The sequence below is a fragment of the Camelus dromedarius genome, chromosome 4 (assembly GCF_036321535.1).
Source record: "Camelus dromedarius isolate mCamDro1 chromosome 4, mCamDro1.pat, whole genome shotgun sequence".
In the NCBI taxonomy this organism is placed as follows: domain Eukaryota; kingdom Metazoa; phylum Chordata; class Mammalia; order Artiodactyla; family Camelidae; genus Camelus; species Camelus dromedarius.
Genome location: NC_087439.1, coordinates 67,242,677 through 67,264,665, shown reverse-complemented (window position 1 = coordinate 67,264,665; position 21,989 = coordinate 67,242,677). Strand labels below are relative to the sequence as shown.

The following is a 21,989-nucleotide window of genomic DNA, read 5'->3' as shown; positions in this document are numbered from 1 at the left end:
TGAAAACTGCACATTGTAATGTTTTGCTGAATGTATTTCTTTGTGTGTGAAAAAAATTAGACCACCAACCATCAAAAACTTAGCTATAGGTCAAATCATCTTCTCTTTTATAAGCCTGTGTTTGTATTATGGGGATTTTTGATTCAGTTTTTTTAAAACTCAGAGATCTCTTTTTACTTACTCTTGAAGATGTAGTTGGTAATAAATCTTACAGAGGCTGCTGACATTTCACAGCAGCCTACCCCTATCAAATATAAATTGACCAATGACCATGTACTTTTCCAACTCTGAAAAAGAAATAAAAGTCCAAATGACAGCTAAGATACTTAGCCCTTGTTCTTAAAGGATTATTTAGTAATTATCAAAATTTAGAAGAATTTAGAATGTTGTCATTGTCGACATTTGTTCCTTTGAGAAGTTGTGTGGTTGAGAATTAGTAGATTATTATGAAAATTTCACTTCACTGAATTAAGGTTTCTTTATGAATGTATTGGTACCTGTTCCAGATGTACTATGTTATTCTTATTAAAGTTTTGTGCTGTTTTTCTTGAGGTTTTGCGTAGATATGAGTAGTTTTATCATATCTTAATGCCAAAGAAATTGAGATTTAATTATTTTAACAGAATTATACTGAACATTTTTGTCTAGAATATTTGTACATATAAAAACCAGGTAAGAACAACATGTGCTCCTCTCTATCTGGATGAGTACTTTAATCACAAATAAACACAGTTCTTTTCTGAATACTTGTTTTTTTGCCCACACTTTGTAGTCACTTTTTTTCATTTCCCTGGCCAAGTTTCTTTGAGGGAGGAGTTCTTCTGAAATTTAAAGTCAGTCTACAACAAAACAGTCAGCATCAGAGGTATTTCCTATCAAACACCATTCTAACCATACATTTTTATTTTCCACAGCCATCTCGCGGTGTGTTTGAAGAAATGAAATATTTGGAACTTATGATTGTTAATGATCACAAAACGGTAAGAATACAGAATCAATGGGTTTTAGACCTGACAGCTCATTTAAGAATAATAATCTCTTCACTTCTGTCAAAGTAAAATGTGACTCAATGTGTCATTTCAGTAACACTTAAAAGACATGTGAAAAACAATGATTGTCCTCCATTAGCCCCTCTTGAAGATAAAGCAGAAACTTTCTTAACCATACTCTGCCTAACCATTTCCCTTAAAAAATATCTTGGTTGAAGCCTAGAGGATTTGGAAGAGTCTTGGTCAGGAGGCCATTTGTTAGTACAGTTGGTCCCCTGTATCCAGAGATGCAGTTGCCAACTGAACCCATCATTGTAAGGTACTGCACTATTTTACATACAGCTCTTGAGCATCAGTGTATTTGGCATCTTTGGGGGCTCCTGGAATCAACCCCCCTCATATACTGAGGGACACCTGTATGCCCAATACTTGTGTGCCGATAAATGTTTAACACCTGGTTCTTTGGGGAAAAGCCTCGATTTTAAAATGTTTGCTGATACCAGTGGTATAAATACTCCCAGCATGGCCGATTTCAAGCTGATGTCAAGCTACCGAAGTGAGGTCATTAATGAAGACCTGGGAAAAGAAGCATTCAGTTAGCTCTTGTGAACTGGTGGGAGCTGGCTCCAGCAATCCACTGGCCCACTTTCCAAACCATTTTGGCCCATTGTAATTTTTGTTGTAATTATATAATTTTACTTTTAAAATTATATAAACTAAGATTGAGAATAATTTGTTTTACTAAAACTAAGCTACATTTCTGGAGAGACTTTTTAAAGATAAGATGCTTAAGAAATACCTGAAAGTCAAGTATAGGTGAAAAACTTGTGAAAGATTGTGACAGAAATTCAGATTGCTTTGCAAGTATCTTAAGTCTCTGTTTTTTTTTTTTTTTAAGGCAATCAAAATTAGATTAGTAGACTATAGGACAAGGTTGTGTTTCATCCAAAAATGATAATGTGGAATTCTAATCAGCAAGGCCTTTCCAGCCTTGAAACTGTACATTTTTAAAATAGTGATTTAATTTATATTTAAACTTTTATTTGGGTCTCTAACTGATGTTTTCCATTAATTACCAAGCACTGGCTCAATTACACTTAATACAAAGTTATTTAATAGCATACCTCTTAATATGGTATGTGGGTTTATTTTCTGTATCAGTAGCTTTTAAATACATTGCTTGACACAAGTTACTAAGAAGCAGAATTATCAGAATTACATACAATTTAGTACAGCTCTTCCCTGATAGGAAGGAAAACCAAATGTGTAGGTAGCTTCTTCTAAAAGTAAGGCTAAAATACGAGTTTCTGAAAGATATTAATTTCCTTGATTTTTTCATCCGAATTATTTTTGTTGTTTGGGACATTGAAATTTTTTTCCAGTTACTTCTCAATCCTTAACCTTGTGGCATGTTGTGAAATTATGACTTTAGAAGCCTAAACTTTTTCCAGCATCCATTATACAAATACTTTCAAAGTAGTGGAAATAATAATTAAGATATATATAATGCCTTTAAATTCACAGAGTGCATTCACATACAGTAGATAATTGATAGACAAGTTTTCCAAGGCTTTTTCCAGTTACAAGTTTTCTAATTTGTAATTCCAAATCTCTTGTTCCATCAAATCTCTAGCAGGAAGATACATGAAGCCATCAATCAGAGAGCAGATTTCAGTAACTCTACAAATGGGAAACTTGATAATTTTTTAAACATTATATATCTTGAATTTATTTTTTAATCCTTTTAAATGGGAAGCATTTAAATAATCTTGTCTTTGTCTTGTGAATAATAAAATAATACCCTCCTTTAAAATATTGTTTTCATAAATATAAAATTTCTAAACATTATACCATATATTCTGTGATGAAAGTACCTTATTTAGGCTACCAGATCTTTTAATGGTAAATCTTGGTAATTTGTTTTATTACTATTATTATTAAAATGAATGAGAATGAGGCATGTGTACATCTAACTTTGAAACCAGAAAAAAGAACTGTAATTTGTACTGATGAGTTTAAAGGGAATAAATGTTAGGAAATGGAAAAAAAAGAAATCTTTTGCTACTGAGTGCTAATAATGCCTAAAGAAGAAAGAAATTACTTAAGAAGATTTCTACCATTTAAATAAATATTACATTGGGGTAATAGAACTAAATGTATTCCTTTTCCTTTAAGACCAGGTTAAATTCCAGTCCATAATAGTCTCAAATAAGTGTATTATTTTATAAGAATTTTTTCTTTTGAGTGTTGAGAAAAGTTCCTTTTTAAGGTGTCCTTTATATGAGATGAAGATAGTTTTTTGAATTTGAATGCCACAAAGAAGGGGTAAATCAGAACATGGATCAGAATGTGATCACATGTTGAAAGTAAAAGTGAACTGGAATAACTGTCATCTCTGTTTTAATATCTGGAGATTTGCTATTGGGTTTTAGAATGATCATCCCACTGAGAGTACTCATTTTATAATCTTTGTGCTAGATGAGGCAGCACACAGTTATTTTGATAACTGTCACCTCCAGGTTGAAAATCAAGCTCTAATTTTAATTTTTTCCAAAAAGTAAATATCTTAAGGATTGTGTTTGTTCAGGAAGGAGAAGCAAATTTGGCATTTTAAATGTAAATTATTTTCAGTAATGGGAAAATGTGAAAGTAAGTTTTATCATAAAAGGAGATTGCACATTTTTCTCTGTGTGTAAAATTAGTTCTCATTCATGCAGGAAATAGAAACATTTTGCCTACATTTACATTTAAGCTTACCTCTTTAATTCAAGAGAGTAACCTAATATCGGCTTCCTGAAAAAATGCAGATACCATATTTTGAACAAGCATCCTATATTATCAGTGGCTTTCAATTAGAAAAGAAAAATCCCTCGATTTTGTATAAAGCATCTTAGCAGCTGGCTGGTGGAACCTAATTTGTGAGCCAATTATAGCCTTGATAAGCAACTTCAAACATTTCTTTGAGCTGCTTAAGCTAAATATAAATATTAAAAACCTTATTCTGATAGAAAATTAATTTAAATATTTTAAAGTACATGAAAAACAATTTTTTTTACATCGTTGCTGTATCTTTATATATAAGGCAATAAATTCACACATTATGAAAATGCAATTTTTTTCAATTTATAAACCTCATTTGCTTTTCCTTACTTAAACAGCACTGTATTTTATAGGTACCCCCAAATTATGAATTCTCATTAATAATCATGATTTATTAGAAATAGTCATAAACTATTTTATATGACTTGTTAACTGAACAAGTTTATAAGCTCATGTCAACCCAGATTAAGCATTGAATTCCAGCTGTGTGATCTTGGATAAGTTACTTGCTCTCTCTGAACCTCACTTTCCATATTTATAAAACTTACCTCATTGAGTTGTGAGGAGCAAATATTTTTTGTAGGAGAAATACTTATCATAGATCCTAGTAAATCCTAGGTACTCCATTATATGGAATTTCAAGTGAATAAATCTGGTGGTCACTCTTCATCTTGTCTTACTTGCTTTCTCAGCAGCATTGGACGCAGTTGATTACTCTCTACTATTTGAAACATTTTCTTCATCTCTCAGTTCTGTGACACAACCCTCTCACCTCTCTGGCTGTTTCTTCATAGCCTTTTACATCTGGCCTCCAGAATTGTGGGAGTGCCCCATAGCTTGGTTTGGGGCTCTCTTTTCTTTCTATAACTCTCCCCAAAAGTGACCACTTCAATATTCAAATAATATCCTTGACTTAAATTCATCACTCTCAACTTTAGCCTTCTGAGTTCCATAGTATATACTCACCTACGTGCTTAACATCTGTACTTCAGTATTGAACAGGCATCTCACATTTAATTTCTGAGTCAGAACTCTTGGTTCCCTAGTCCTAAACTGCTCTTCCCTTAGTCTCTCGTTATTTTAAATGGTATCACCATCCCTGCCCCCAAGCCTGCCAGCTATTCGAGTTCAAAACCTAGGAGGCATCTTTTATTCTCTTCCCTTTCCTTCCACATCCTGTTCAGATGTCCAGCTTTCATTATTTTCTAACCTGGACTATTGCAGTAGTTTCCCGACAGGTCTCTCTGCTCCCACTTTTGACCCTCTCTAATTCACTCCCCTCACAGCAGACAGAGTGGTCTTTCTGAAAAGAAAATCAGAGACTTGGAAATGACAAATAAGAAATAAATGAAAAACTTATCACATTTTGGTAGGTTTTTAAAAGTCGTCATTTTTTAAAACTTGCCTATCTTATTATCCATGACCATTATACTATAAAAAGACATATCCCAAAAGGACAAATCAATGTTCAGAAGCAAAATAACATTTGTTTGAATAGATATGAAGCAGCACTGCATCAGCGTAGGGATCCGTAGTGTTTTCCCTTTCTTTTTTCTTTTTGTGATGTGTGCTTCTTCTTGTCAAGACTTTTTTTTTCAAGTGTACAGTTCAGTGGTATTTAGTACCTTTACTGTGTGGTGTAACCATTACCTCTATTTAGTTTCTTTATTTTTTTTAACTTTTTTTAATTAAGTAATAATAATTTTACAATATTGTGTCAAATTCCAGTGTAGAGCACAATTTTTCGGTTATACATGAACATACATATATTCATTGTCACTTTTTTTTTTTTTGCTGTGAGCTACCACAAGATCTTGTATATATTTCCCTGTGCTATACAGTATAATCTTGTTTATCTATTCTGCATTTTGAAATCCCAGTCTGTCCCTTCCCACCCCCCACCCCCTTGGCAACCACAAGTTTGTATTCTATGTCTATGAGTCTGTTTCTGTTTTGTATTTATGTTTTTTTTTTCTTTTTTTTTTAGATTCCACATATGAGCGATCTCATACAGTATTTTTCTTTTTCTTTCTGGCTTATTTCACTTAGAATGACATTCTCCAGGAACATCCATGTTGCTGCTAATGGCGTTATGTTGTCAGTTTTTATGGCTGAATAGTATTCCATTGTATAAATATACCACAGCTTCTTTATCCAGTCATCTGTTGATGGACATTTAGGCTGTTTCCACATCTTGGCTATTGTAAATAGTGCTGCTATGAACACTGGGGTGCAGGTGTCATCCTGAAGTAGGGTTCCTTCTGGATATATGCCCAGGAGCAGGATTCCTGGGTCATACAGTAAGTCTATTCCTAGTCTTTTGAGGAATCTCCATGCTATTTTCCCCACTGGCTGCACGAAACTGCATTCCCACCAGCAGTGTAGGAGGGTTCCCTTTTCTCCACAGCCTCTACCTCTATTTAGTTTCAAAACATTTCATCATGCCAGTGAGACTTAATGTTGAGACTTTTGCTTTTACTTTTACTTTTAAAGATATCTTTTGAAAATCTTCAGCTCATGGAATTTGCTCGGCAACTTGAAATGCTAAGCTATTTACAGCAACTTGTTTATGTCAAGTTTAAAAAAACCTGTTAAAATGTCGTACTGTGCCCTCACATAGTAGGAGGGACTGGGGGTCTCTCTGGAGCCTCTTTTTTAAGGGCACTAATCCTACTGATGAGGGCCCTGCCCTCGTGACCTAAACACCTTCTGAAGGTCCCAATTCCTATTACCCTCATTTTGGGGGTTGAGATTTTAGCATGAATTTCAGGGGCACACATTCATACCATATTAAATGTTATAAATATGAATAGTTATATATTAATGAATGCTGCTAATAACAGAGTACTAATTTATTGCACATTTGTCAGGGGTTGTCAGTATGCTCAGTACTATAAAAAAAAGTGTATCATGTATGTAAGCATTAAGACATATTCTTCATTTAAAAAACATAGTAATAGGGTTATATACTCTAGTTTCTCTTCAGATCACATAAATCTTTCACCTTTTACTAAAAAATACAGTAACAGGGTTAGAGAATGAAATGAAGGTGGTCTTGACAAATTTATAGCCTGAAAGTTGGCAAAGGAGAAAAAAAGAATGTCATAATATTCCAATGTACACATATTTATTTCTATTTTTATTTTTGGGGGGGGTAGGGGAAATTTCCTTTTTAAAAAAATTTGCATTCTTTTTTATTGAAGTATAGTCAGTTTACAATGTTGTGTCAATTTCTGGTGTGCAGCATAATGTTTCAGTCATACATATGCATGCATATATTTGTTTTCATATTCTTTTTCATTATCAGTTACTACAAGATATTGAATACAGTTCCCTGTGCTATACAGTAGAAACTTGTTGTTTATCTATTTTATATATAGTAGTTAGTATCTGCACATCCTGAACTCCCAATTTACCCCTTCCCACCCCCTTTATCCCCTGGTTACCATAAGTTTGTTTTCTATGTCTGTGAGTCTGTTTCTGTCCAGTGTAGAAATATTTTTAATCTTTATGAAAGATGCATTATTTCATTTTATTTTATATTTATTTTCTTTGATGGGGGAAGTAATTAGGTTTATTTATTTATTTTTAATGACGATACTGGGAATTGAAGCCAGGACCTCATGCATGCTGAACACACACCGTACCGCTGAGCTATACCCTCCCCCTCACTGAAAGATGCATTATTTTAATAATTATAGTTGAAGTCAAATTTTAAAGATATGGTGCAAATCTGATTCAGTAGTTGGTAGTTTTGAGGATGTTTTTCTTTTTCCTCAGCAGAGGGCATGATCCCTCTTCAGTGCGATCGTTAGTTTTCAGATGTTCTCTCAAAGACAAATTAAGCGAAGTGCTCCTTGCTAAAGCTGTAGCCCTTCAGGTGTTGTGATGTAATTATTCTATTAATTTACTTTATTTTCTTAAATGATCATAAATAACCATAAACTACCGCACACTAGCAGCACACTTCATTTTTATTTTTTGTCTCTTCCTTGTTTTGACTTCTGACTTTGAGCTCTTAAAAGCAAAAGGCTTTGTTTGGAGGAGGCATTCTTCTGAAAAAATATACTAACATATAGGACAGATGCATGCCATATCATGGACTGAATCTAAAGTGCTGCCTCAGAACTTTTCCTGATCTTTGAGTGTGACACAGTGAGGAGGGTGTCCAGTTGGGATCAAATTTCTTGATCTAAGCCCTTTATACACTGGTGAAATTCATTTCTGTGAAAACAAACAAACAAAAAAAGGATTGCGTTTGTAGACTTTAAGACTGAATTAGCAGCTTATTTCTCAGGTGTAAAGTTGATTGCACAGATTTCACTAGACCTTCTCCGTTACCCGCAACATCATGTGTATTTTAGGCAGCTATAGTTTTGCTGCCTGAAAGAGAAATAAAATATAAGAACACCACCATACCCAACATGGCACAAAGTAAATTCTGTATTTTTAATCCTCGTTGCTACTATTGCCGTGAGGTTTCTGCTCTTACAGAATTTTGAAATTCACCATTGTATTATGGTTTGACAGTGACTGGTCTGTCTTTCCCCCTCCCCAGTTTAAGAAGTGCCGCTCTTCTCATGCACATACGAACAACTTTGCAAAGTCCGTCGTCAACCTTGTGGATTCTGTAAGTATCCTGGTTTTCTTGAACCTATTTCTCCGAGACGGAATGCCATATCTCTGTTTGCTTAACTTGTTGCTTTAGTTCTTTCTGGGGCGAAAGTAACAATGCTGTCCTTAAGCTCATCTGGCTAAGAAACTGTGGAATGGTCTGCTTCACAAAGAGCAGTGTTATCAGAGTTTTAGGGGACTGTTGAGTTATTCTTGGAATCCCAAAAATGCATTGACGTTGCTTCTATGCGATGTTTAGGTATTACTGTTGCCAGAGTCGATAGAGGACAAAAACAGTGAAGAAAATTAGCTCCCAAAAAGTGTAAAGTAAACTTGGCAAATGAGACTTTGTTAATAGTAATCAGTTGAGCTTATTTGTCTTAAATATATGACAGAACTAATAGATTGAGGTGGATTATGTTTGGAGAATATGAGCGATACAATTTTTTTTTAAAAGAACCCAAATTTATTTTCCTAGTGTTCCCATAAGAATGCTTTAGACTTTATTTCTAGATGACAGAATTAAGTGCAGTCCCAAAATAAAACTAATTTGAAACAATAAAATATATAACTTCTTACAAAGGCTTCTAATCTATAAATCTTTCTTACTGATATTTTTTTCCCTCTTCTGATTTTGTGAGTTACAGAGAATGATGGTTAAGATTTTCCTCCTTTTTCCTGCATTAGACAGGAAATCCATCAATGTGAATATTGTTCATTATGTTCCAATAAATAATTCAATTTGATTAATTATAAATTAAATATAGCCAACTGTTTTGTGTATTCTAATGTTAAGTGCTATTTTGTTCAGCTAAATATGTATTTATCTGATATTTGTTGTACGTTCCCTCCTAACTGGGAAAAAATGTTATAAATTGCTTAATATCTAAATGATACTTATTTTCTCCAAAGGACTGCCTTCTTTTCTGCCTTTCAAATAGTCCAAAACCCTCCAATCATGTAAACATATGACATATAATACTTGGTAGGCAGAGCTGGGCAGCATAATATGGGTAAAGAGGAATGCAGTATCATATAGAATTAAGATAGAAATTCTTAAAGTTAGTTATTATCTGGTTTATTTTTTTCATTTCAGCTCTTGACAGTCTTTTCAAAGGAAAACTATAAGTGAATATGGAAAAGATAATATTAAACACACCTTTCCCCCTGCCCAAGCTGTTTACTTGGTATAATCTCTATATTTGTCATTTCACCATGATTGAACAGAATCACATCTTGCAAAGTGTCATTTCTATTTTCCGTTACTGTACAAGGTTCTGAAGCTGACCGACTAATTTTTTCAAAAAGACATAACATTGAAGTTACTCCTTGTTGTAAAATCATTGTAGCATCAGCTTGATTTAGGCATGGGGATATTTCCTTTCTGTAGTGTGTTCTAAGATCATCCATTATTTTATTAGCTTGAAAATAGGACAAAATGACAACATTCATTGAAATTGCTTGTGTGTGTGAATTATTTAGCTACTGGACCAAAAGGAAAGAGAACAGAAAGTTATAATTTAAATATTATGAGTGGTATGGATAATTTAAGTTTGCTCTCTCCTCTTTTGGCCTCAGATCCTTGATTCTCTTCCAGTGTTAATTTACTTTTCATATAACAAGGCTTCCAAGGGCAAGTCAGCCACAGTGTTAGTGCTAGTCCAAGGATTTAGTGATCCGTTCCAGTCCTGCGGCAGTCACTGGTCATACCGCACTCACTCAGAGCTGGTGTATCAGGCTCCAACCTGTTATCTCCTGTGAGGTTTGAAAGGGTGATTTTCTGAACCTTGTTTTGAATTTATGTCCAGACTGTAGAATCGTGCTGCCCCTTGCATATGTCCCCTAGTAAGATGCCTGGCCACTACATCCGTGGATTGGGGATTGAAGTAACTTTAGGAGAGGCTGAGCTGTGTGATTATTCTTTCTTTCTTTTTGCTCTTGGAAAAGAGAAAGGAAAAGAAGATTCTCCATGATGAGCTAATTCTGACCTCGTGTTCTCCTCTCACCTCCCCACCTGTCCTTCTGCTGACTCTGAATCACTGATTGTGCATGTTTGACCCAGTGTTTTCCTCCTGCACCTGTCCTGTTGTATACCCTCAGATTTACAAGGAGCAGCTTAATACCAGGGTTGTCCTGGTGGCTGTAGAGACCTGGACTGAGAAGGATCATATTGACATCACCACCAACCCCGTGCAGATGCTCCATGAATTCTCCAAATACCGGCAGCGTATCAAGCAGCACGCGGATGCTGTGCATCTCATCTCGTACGTACCTGTATCCCTTGGCCTCAAGTTGATCTTTATCCCTTTATTGTATCAGTTAGGTCATCGATCAATACAGCAATCCTGAACAAGATTGAGGTTGATTCCTCTGTTACATAAGAAGCGCAGTAGTAGGCTGTCCAGTGTAGGGATGGTGGTTCCACAGTCATAAGATCTACTTTCAGAGGACATCCCTACCTTCAGACCTACCATCCTCAGGGTCAGCTTATGATTCAGGACAGCTGCTGGCACCCCAGCCTTCATCACAGGCAGCAGGAATGCCAGGCAGGCAAGGAGGAGTATGGAAGGGTCCTCCTTCCAGCTGAGTTAGCTTCTTTAAAGCAGATTTCCTGAAACCTTGCACACAGCAATTTCACCAACAAATCATTTGCTAGATCTTAGTCACAGTGGCCACACTGAACTGCAAGAGAGGCTAGGAAAGGTAGTTTTTGAAATTAAAAAAAAATTTTTTTATTGAAGTATAGTTGATTTACAATGTTGTTTTAATTTCTGGTGCAGAGCATAGTGATTCAGTTATACATATACATGTTCCTTTCCATATTCTTTTTTACTATGGGTTAGTACAAGATATTTAATATAGTTCCCAGTGCTACACAGTAGGACCTTGGAAAGAGAGTCTTTTGAAATGAACTATTGAATAAAATTGATGTTCCATCACTAAGGAAGCGAGGTGCCTTGCTTACTTCTGATATCAGACGTTGTTCCCTTCCCCACTCGTGGCTCAGCTGTTTTCAGACAGTTCTCTAAGGCTCCATCCTGGAACCAAACCCACCAAAGTCCTCCTTCCTTTCTTCTCACCCGTTACTCTTTACTTTTCTCTCAGTCTTTAATCAGCAATTTACAATCATCAATCTTTTGTCTAACTGCTAGATATTCTCTACTAGAAAAAAAGTCAAGGGCTGTGGACTGTTTATCTTTGTGTCCAATTCCTGTATGCGATGCTTAGTTAGGTGCTCAATTGATGCTCATTCAACTATTTAACGGAAGTCTAAACGTATGTGTGATAATCTACTTTTAGAGGTATTTAAAATACAGTTTTTGGTTTCTTGAAGGAGGGTTGGTTTGGGATTTTCATTGTAGGAGAGTAGACATACCTGGGGAGAGTTGAACTGTAATGGTCACTCCATTGGTTTCCTAACAGCACTTATTTTTTTAAGGCGTGTGACATTCTACTATAAGAGAAGCAGCCTGAGTTACTTTGGAGGTGTCTGTTCTCGCACAAGGGGAGTTGGTGTGAATGAGGTAAATGTTACCAATTTTCCTAAAGTAGAGCTTTATCTGTGCATCTGATCTCTTTCTTCCCTGTGGCCTAGTTTACATCCCTTCTCAGGCCTGTTTAGAATGATAATGACACTGAGAATATAGTGTGAATGGTTTGTATTAGTAAATAGAACCCAAAGTGGTCTTTGATGTTAGAAAAGAGGTATTGTTTCATTTCACAATGACAGCCTTTCATATTTATCAGGCCAACGCAAGCCAAAGAATGACCTGGAGAATTTTTGGCATCTGTAGATAAGTTTTCATAAACTTGTTAATTCTTTCTCTATAACTTTTTTTTTTTAAGTTATTATGCTCTTCTGCCCATGTTAGGTTTAACACACCCAAAAAGTCAAACCAACTCAATCTAAATCTGAAGCTTGGTCAATAGCTGACTATATTAGACCAGGTCATCCCAATAGCCATCCTTCAGTGGAGACCTCTCTTGACAGATTTGTAGTAAGTTGAATTTATTCTTGGTTTGGTATGAGTTGAAATGGGGCACAGCCTTTTATGACTTGTATTTTATGTTTCCACGTGAGAACGCCAAGTCCTGAGAGATGCCACGTAGTAAGAGAGGCTTTCTGCTTCTTGGGCCCCGTTGCAAGGAAGAAGTGATCAGGAGCATGTACCATCTTTGGATGCTGTGAGGCTCTACTTAGGGAACTGAGATGTTATGTGGTAATGATTGAGAAATAATAACTAGCTTTGTGCCCTCTCTCAAATGTTTCCCACACACTTTCAACTCTGAAAAACAGTATGGTCTTCCAATGGCAGTGGCACAAGTATTATCGCAGAGCCTGGCTCAAAACCTGGGAATCCAATGGGAACCTTCTAGCAGAAAGCCAAGTATGTACACTGACCTTCTTACTTTCATGTGCCATTCTGTCTGTTATAATGCATGTCCAGTCAATAAATAAATATTTTTCATTCCTAAGTCGTAATAGTTTAACTGTAGTGTATCTCCTTCCTCTAAACAAGTGATAAAATGAGCAATTTAAAGTAATTCTTAATCTGTGTGAGTTATAGAAATGTCCCCTTCAAAATCCTTAAACTCATACTCAGTTTCTCAGGGCATGGTCAGCTCTTTCTCTCACTGCAGGATGTCGGGTTGGGCGGAGGTGAATACGTTCTAACCAGTTGAGTGTAGATATAAGATGTCAATGAGGCTCCATCACAAGTACTGTTGGAAGAGAAAATAGCTTAGGTCTACAGTCAAAAGGAGCTCAAACTCTCATTAAACTTACCCACCTGGTACCATCAGAGGCCAGTCATAGAGGATAACACTCCTCTACTGGGCAGGCAGGGCCAAGAGGGAATAGAAACAGTCACAGGTCCCATCCAGTAGGAAAACACAGCCACTGAGTGCTAGAGGTCACTCTTCTCGTTAACCAGAAGAGAGGCAGATGGAAAGACAGGGCTGAAGTCCCAGTGCAGAGTGTCAGAAAGGCCCACAGTAATTTTAGGGGGTCCATAAAAGTTTTTAACTTCTTTTAAAATCAGTATAAAATTCAAGCTGGATTATATTCCTCTTTATACCAACACGGAAGTAAAATATAATTTCTAATACATTTTTGTGGCAGAAGGCAAAATGCCTAAGACACACATAATGCGATCCTGTGGAAAGAAGACTGAGGCGTTCTCTCAGGCTAGTCTCTTACCTGGGAATTGAGTAGAAGTCCACTCCCCTTTCTGAAAATATCAGATGCCAGGAGTAAAGGTCTCCCCTCTCCCCAGTCTCCTCAAAGAAGAAAAGGACAAAAATCCACCTTAATATTATCCCATATTTTAATACTTCTTTGACCACTATCAAATAATTGTCATTAATGCTCAGTATTATGGGAACTTGAAACAAAATATACATCCAGGGTCTTTGGGTTCCCTTTAAGGGCATAGTAAGCCATCACTTTATGGGTCCATTGAGTTTGGTGTCATTTCGCAGATCTCCACAAACTTTCATATATTAATACCTTGCTCAGAGTATTTGCTTTCCCAGGGAAACATGTAATACACATTAAAGGAGGCGATTCAGGTTTCGTTGGCTGGCATCTATGCTTGAAAACCAGAAAGAAGTAGGACCGGGTTTATGGCCTTGTTTGAAAACCCTGGAGCTGGAAAGAGGCCAGTGGTGGGGTCAGCTGAGAGATGTTACTGAATTGATGATGTACTAGGGTAGGAGGTAGGGTTCATTACTAAAGCTTGACATAGTTCCTTCCTTCCTAAAATTATTTATTCCTTTGTGAATCATTTGTTTAGGTAGATTTGTTCTGAACTTTGAATTTTGAAAAATCTATTTGGAAGTCTTTCTTTAAAAATATCTTTGTCTATCATAGAAAAGAGAATAGGAAAAAATAAAGGAAAAGGACAGCCCATCACAATATCCAATATGTCCATCTATGCTATCTACATTAAGTTTATGATTGTTATTTAATTTAGATGGTTTTACACTTCTATTTTAGATTGCTGTCTTTTACTGAACCTTTAGTCAAGTCTCTGGCTGATCCTTGCTTTGACTCTATCAAATCAAATTCTCTTCTTTAATGTCCAGTGTGCTCTGTTAGCAGGACTTCAATGAGGACTCATTGCATTTGCGCAGGAGAGCTTTGCAGTTTCCCAAAGAGCACACAGGCTGCCATCTCATGTGAGCTCCAGAACCACTCTGGGAGATAGGCAGAGAGATGCATTCCCATTTTAGAGGTGGAAACACCAAGACCCAAGAAATGCTAAGTCACTTGCCTGTGAAACTCTCTCATCAGGTAGAACTTGGGCTAAACTCAGGCTTTCGGATTTCTAGACCAGGGTACTTTTTATTAAACACTGAAACTAGGAACTTAATTGAGTTCTCTGAGTTGTAAAAATGAATACAACTGTATTTCTTGCAGCTGTTATCTTAGGAACCAAGCTACACTGTTGGAAAGGATTAAAAAAATGTTGATTTAAAAGAAATAGATTTTGTTTGGTGAGACTCCTCATTCTGTACTTATTTGACATGAAATTGGTGATAAGGAATTATTTCAAGAGCTGCCATGCAAATTAAAGATGTGACTTTTGTTGTTTCCCTTCTCTTCTGTTGCTTTTTGTTGTTTCACTGGACTAGAATGTGACTGCACAGAATCCTGGGGTGGCTGCGTCATGGAGGAAACAGGGTAAATTTTCATTGTCCATGCATTTGATATAAACCTTGTACTGAAACTGCTGCGTATAATTATATACACAGTCTCTCTGGTACTGGTCTTTTAGGCTAAGCACTTAGTATAAATTCGATAATTCAGTATTTGATATGTTTAAAAATGAAAAGGCTAATTTACTTTATATTTTAATTTTTTATTCAAAGTTGGTGATAGGAGTAAAATAAAGTAACCACTTCTACTTCTCTCAACCCTTAAAGGAAACACATGATTAAATGCTTCTAAGTTTAGTGGAGGCATGAATTTTTTAGTACACTTAGGATAAAAGCTGGTGATCTGTCAGTGAAAACCAATTTAGTCATCAATTTACATTTTAAGGAACTCATAAATAGACATGTTTACTGTAATAAAAATGGTACTATACAGCTTATAATCAATAAAGCTTTTTTTAAAAAAATTAAGACAGATTTATTGTGTCTAAATTAGGTAGTCTTCTACTGATAGGCATTTGAGCATTTCCCCACCTAACTCCACTCTCCTATTGTGGATACTTTGGAAACTAGAGCAGCTGCCCCCTGGGTTGGCGCTGCATCTGTGAACCAAGGCCTGGAAACACTGCCTTCTTTCCCAGGGACCCCTGCCCCACGGGAGCCGCTGCCCCAAGGCCCCCTAAGCTAGAGCCCACGCCTAGTAGACGGAAGAGGTTTCCTCACTCACGTGTCTCTTCTACTTCCTTTGACCAAGCCAGACATCTGCTCAGCACATCACCATTTCTGGTCACGCCCCGATCCTATGAGCCCCAGTTGCGGAGGCCCTGACCTACTTACACACAGTCCCTTCCTTTTTCTTTTTCTCACACCAGGAGCCCAGCTCATGGGAACAGGAGGAGTGTGAGCACGAGGGCTCGAAGCGGGAGCCAGCCATTATGCCTGCTAGTTTAGAACACACGTTCCTAGAAGTGTGGTTTAAGCTTGAAGCTGTCCACTTTCATGCTCCCCTAACTAGGTACCATAGTTCAGCAACGTTAGGGCTTAAGCAGGCTTTGTTGAGGACTCTTATAGGACAGTAACACCATTTGTAATACTGGTTCTCTCAGGAGAGGTCTTCTGTCTTCTAAACTTCCAGTTTCTAAATGAGTTTTTAGACTAACCACCCATAGGACAGAATAAAACTGTTTAAAGTTAATATGTTTTTCTCAAGTATACGTTTCTGCATAGTTCTTGTAAGAGATCACTACCCTCATACATCAGGAAATATAAAACGATCAGACTGCATCCTAGAATAGGTGACCTAGAACTCTCTACACTGACAAATATGTCCAAGGAATCAATGTATGATTCAGTTTAACCTTGACCACATGTATAATATTCCCCTATGTACTGGCGTAGTGATAGTAATTAATTAACTCACAGAGAGGTTGATATTATAATCCTGCTAAATCATGAATATCACCACAGTATTTGAGGTTTGAGAATAAGGAGCTGTTACCTAATGCTAATTCAGAAGGAGCCTACCCTAATTCTGACTTGGCTGTGTGTATATACGCTGAAAACATACATAGTCTAACTCAGCTCTTTAGGGTTTCCTTGTTTACCTCAGTTGTGCTGCTGAAGCCTGCATTATATAATCTTTAACCAGTGGACTTCCGCTATTCCCTCCTCCAAAGTAAAATCTAGAGATCTGGTCATGATGGGGGAGTAGAAGGACTGTAAGCTCACCTCCTCTCACGAACACAGCGAAACCGCAACTGACTGCTGAACAACCATCGATAAAAAAGACTGGAGCCTACCAAGAAAGGTCCCACACCTGGAGACAACCCAGAGGGAACCAAAGTAAAATCCAGTTGATTTCCGAGCTCCTTTTATGCAGGACAGAGGCCAAAGAAAAGTGCTTGTCTTGACTGAGACAGGGCAAATAAAAGTGACCACACTTTAATACACAGCCTACACAAAGGAGTTTTGTGATGAACTTTTCAGAACCTCTTCGAAGCCTGAGCACAAAAGGGCTTGACGGCTGAGGGGGCTGTAACACGGCCCCCAAATCTGTGATTTTCCTTGAAGATCTATTTTTACAAGCTCTACCACACACACTTACTTGGCAGTTTGAACAGAAGTGCCTTGTCAAAATTTGTGTGGGATCATCTGGATCCACAGTGATCATTTTGTTCCAGTTTAAGGGATTTAATTTTCTTCGCTGATGACTGCTTTTGGTAAATCATTTATGTAATCAATTCTTTATTTCCTCAGGGTATCCCATTCCAGAAAGTTCTCAAAGTGCAGCATTTTGGAGTATAAAGACTTTTTACAGAGAGGGGGTGGAGCCTGTCTTTTCAACAGGCCGACAAAGGTTAGTAACTTAGAAAGTGCAATTGTTTCTCCAATTTTTTCTTAACAATGGAACTATGCCAAATGCCAGATACTTGTCTTGGAAAGCAGGTTTCTTTTCAATCAGATTAATATTTAGTTACAGAAGTCTTTATTGTGTTGAGAATTGAGTCCTGTTTAAATGAATGACAAGACCATCATTTCACTGTTCTGAAGCTCTGGTGTTTCGGTGCTAGCTGCACCCCACCTCAGCTCTCCCCTCCAGAAAAACACGATCCTTCAGTTAAAATAGCTTTGAAATGTTTGTGTTAGTGTTTTCACCCTGCTGCTAAGAGGTAATAGTTTAGATTAAGCTATATAACTTTAGCCCATTTCTCTGACAAAAATTCTGTTTCCCCTTGGCATTCTCTCTAGAGGTGTAATAACTTCTCGGCCTTTCCTTCTCTCTTATTTCTCTCTCTCTCTTTCTTTTTTTTCCTTTCTCTCTCTTTCTCTCTTTTCTAAAATCTAGCCGAGCCAGAATTCTTAAAGTCACCAGATTTATATCTTTTGGATAAGTGACTGTGGACGTAAAGTAGCATGTTTGGAGTCCAAGTTGCTCAACAGGCAAAAAGACAGGACTAATACAAATTAGCAGATGGCATAGAAATTCTAACATTGCACATTTCATATTTCCTTTTAAGATGCTACATCATAAGTCAAATATAGTCCATTTGCTATACAGAATGTTTAATATTCTGCAAATTGAGAGAGCAGTGAAATCCTGTTAGCCTTAAAAAAAATCAGTGACTAATGTGGATAACTGACAGAATAATTTATTGCTATCCCCATAATTAAATGATACTGCTAAATTAGGAATGATACTTTGATGCCTGACATCTGTATAAAATCTCAGTAAGGCTGCAGAGAAAGGAACAGGAATTTTAAAGTGACCTTGCACCTTAAACTTAGTCACCTGCCTTTCATGGCATTGATCTCAATGCCTCAGAAATCTGAAAGCTTCCGAGTGTTTAAAATGGGAGCAATGAGGAATAATGAATTAATGTGAGCTGCTGGCATTTCTGAATTAATGTACATGGCTAATTTTACCTGCCTTGCAGTTTACCAGCTAATTATAAGCATCATGCTAGAAAAAACAAGACTGAGTTGTTTGGAAATATTAAAACCTCTAGTGTGTGTATAAGGATTCATCACTAGACTTCTGAAATTGCTTGTGAATAGAAAGAAAATTATTCCAATAACTTGGAAAACTAAATAAAAATAGCTGTGCATTTTCAATCTTAAAAGTTAGTGAATATGGAACTATTTCTTTTTAAACAACAAAGTAGAATGATTTTTTTAAAAGCCCCTGTCAATTCCTGTGGAACAGTTTGTATGTATGTATCAAAGAACTGACTTTTCCCCCAAATGTTTTAGTCAATGAAAGTATGTACGCATGTGTTATTTTCACAGTATCCATGTGCGTCTTTTCTGTGCTCTGGGAACCTTCTTCACTGCCATGTTTTCCATCTGGTTTGTGACAGTGACCTGTCTCAGGATGGAAGAAGAGTCCTGAGAATGAAATGTAGCAGCTGGTTACACGGGAGGCCTGACGTAGAGCCCTGCTCGTGGTCCAGCCTGCCCTTCCCTTTTCCATTTTCTCCTCCCTGCTGATCGAAGTATCACAGAGATGAGGACTGGTGATTTTAGTCACTGGAGTTTCCCACGGGGAAGCCCCCACCCAAGCATCCGGAAAACCTTCCTTGCTTCTGATACCAGTTTTCTTTGTCTGGAAGTGGAAGGAGGATCAGCTCTTTCTGGGGCAGACTCAGTGGAGGGCAGCCCTTCCGTGGGTGTGTGCTGCTGCTGGGAGAGGAGCCTCTTTCTGCCTCTCATATACATGGCTCTGAGCTTCTGGGCGGGGATGTCCCGGTCCAGCCTCTACCTAAGTGTTATGGACATACACAGAGAAGTCTTGCCCCAGGTGATGGGAAATAGAAATATTTCTTATAAATAATCAGCTGCCTCAACAATTGTTCTGTAATGTAGTTTATTTGGCCAGCAAGTTCATAGCACCAGTAAGGTGGATTATTCTAGAAATTTGACTCTTCTATTACTCCAGGAATGACTGAGATATCTCTATACATCTCTATGTGTAAGTCTCCACATTTACTTAATATGCTTCAGACAGTGCCAATTTCTTTTCAATGAGAATGATGGGCATAGATTTCCAGCATCATTTTCCCCCTAAGTTTATTTGCATTTATTTGATGCTGTATATCACATTCAGCTGTGACTGAAGCATTTTTATCTTTTTGACAGTTTTTGTATCTTCTCAGCTGCTTAGATATAAATCAGCAAATTAGGTATCTGTGAGCCTTATTAGCAATGCATTTTAGCTCCATTAGCTAATATGAAAAGTGATCTATTCCTCTTGACAGCTTATCTCTATAAAAAGTAACTCTAATGGTAGAGGTCATCTCTGGAGCCCACCACCAGGGACTCCTCCAAGAACTATTACCCCATTTAAAATCGGTTCTTTAGAAGTGTTATTAATAAATGAACAGTGTTTCTCACACATGTATTTGTAAGAGGCCATAACAACCCATCGTAGAAGGGTATCACGTGATAGCTGATTATAGGGCTGGGTATGTAGCCTGACTGGTGTGTTGATTTTCTGTGATAAATTAAAATACTCTCACTTTATCTTTCTAATCCCTTTCAGCTGTTTGAGCCCACAGAATGTGGAAATGGATATGTAGAAGCTGGGGAGGAATGCGATTGTGGAATCCATGTGGTAGGTATAAGAGGTCTTTTCTACCTGGCAACGTTAATCAATAAATCTACCCAAATTCTGTGGATTCTAACCTGAGCAAACAAGTATGGCGTTAGTGAGAAGCCTGCAGTGTCATTCACTGTGGTCTTACTGCCTTTATTTCTGAGCTCTGTCATCAACACTTAATCCTAGCTCAGACACGGTAGAATTAATTACGTCTTTATGGCCCTGTCTGAAAAGACCTAATGGATTCTTCTAATCAACTTCCCTATCTCTTAAAAATTCATAGTTCATATTCATCCTGGACAAGTTTTATGAAATCATGAAAATTCTTTCTGTGTTGTATATTATTTTTGTCTTTGTAAAACTAGATTGAGTATTAAGACTGTAATATACCTAACTGAGGATAGGGCGCCTGCTAAAAATTAAGTTTGCGTCTTGGTAGAGAAGCCTTTTCTGAGATCATACTTTGCTGAGAAGCATAGCAGGAAGGACTCTGTCAGTGCTTAAAGTGATTAACTCTTATCCTAAAATATTTGCTTACTATTAAACCTCCTCATGTGGGTTATGCTGAGTCATACATGGAGGGACTGTTGAATGACCAGCAGATGGGTTTCCTACTTAACTCACTGAAGTGTTTTCTCCAGGAATGCTATGGACTGTGCTGTAAGAAGTGCTCGCTCTCCAACGGGGCCCACTGCAGTGACGGGCCCTGCTGTAACAATACCTCCTGCCTCGTGAGTTCTCTGGCAGTTCCGTCTTTCTTTTCATTGACATATTAGCGGAATATCGCAAGGCATACATGGATCATTTTTATAACTTGTCATGAATTTGCTTGACCCTTTGCATAGTATCCTGGCAACTTTAATCAAGAAATCGGCCCAAATTCTGTGGATTTTAACAGTGATCATTACTACGATTCACTACCAACCATTGTCAACTGAGATAAAATGCACAGCCTAAAAGCTGAGAGTTACGTTTTATTCGGTGGATATTTCTGAGGACTTAAGCCTGGGATGACAGCCTCTCAGATCACCCTGAGGGACTGCTCCGAGGTGGCAAGGTAGAAGCCAGGATACATGAGTTTTTGCAACTAAGACCAGGTAGTTGGAACATCAAAAGATAACTGTTAATTAAAGAAAACCAGATATCTCAGGTTAAGGAATTCAGTGCTTTTTTGTGTAAGGGAAGGTGCAATTCTTATGGTCTTTTTCATTATATGCCCTACTTATAACATTTTTCTTTAAAACTCACCCGAATTTATTTTAGACCCTGAGCATAAAACCTGGTGCTCATATTTTCACATTTAATTTTTAAAATCCCTTGTAAAGGCAAGAAAGGTAGATAAAGAAGTAATGTATGTATGTATGTATATGTGTAGGTGCACAACTTGTGCATGTGTGTACACATAGCTGCTTCCATCTTTAGAGACCCAGTTATTTTCCAGACATTCTTTGGCAGCACTGAAGGGAATTCGTATGAATTAAGTGAAATCAGATTGTGTGTATTTAGCTAAAGCTAGGCTAGTATCCAAGCTAATAGGTAAATTAGTGCAGGTTGAGTGTGCATATCAGTCTTCAGAGAGAGCCTAAATGTTTATATTTTACTGATTTGCTCTTTTGCCTTAAGCCACCCCAGTGTTTCTTTTTTACGTAATTGCCATTACACTGATTTCCAAAAATAATACTCTGAGATGGTGGATTTTGAAATCTGAACATTTAATGCCTTGGTTAATGATTCACGGTTACTACAGAGAGTGGTATTTGGGCATTGTCTCTATTCTGGAACTATCTTGCTAATTCACAAAAAGAGTTTGGTGC

The 21,989-nt window shown here is 37.1% G+C and overlaps 1 protein-coding gene across 6 annotated transcripts in view; it reads left to right on the top strand.

Moving 5' to 3' along the window:
- The window catches only part of ADAM23 (ADAM metallopeptidase domain 23), a 157,094-nt gene that overhangs the window by 97,804 nt on the left and 37,301 nt on the right, over positions 1-21,989 (top strand). For all 6 annotated transcript variants that reach the window (XR_004136804.2, XM_031451929.2, XM_010985461.3 and 3 more), the window contains exons 9-17: positions 915-980; positions 8,368-8,439; positions 10,524-10,687; positions 11,863-11,947; positions 12,721-12,811; positions 15,060-15,108; positions 17,337-17,436; positions 20,119-20,190; positions 20,817-20,906. Coding sequence is in view for 5 of the 6 variants with exons in the window: in XM_031451929.2 (XP_031307789.2) it covers positions 915-980; positions 8,368-8,439; positions 10,524-10,687; positions 11,863-11,947; positions 12,721-12,811; positions 15,060-15,108; positions 17,337-17,436; positions 20,119-20,190; positions 20,817-20,906 (789 nt within the window). In the remaining variant the exon portion in view is untranslated. The remainder of the gene's footprint in view (positions 1-914; positions 981-8,367; positions 8,440-10,523; positions 10,688-11,862; positions 11,948-12,720; positions 12,812-15,059; positions 15,109-17,336; positions 17,437-20,118; positions 20,191-20,816; positions 20,907-21,989) is intronic.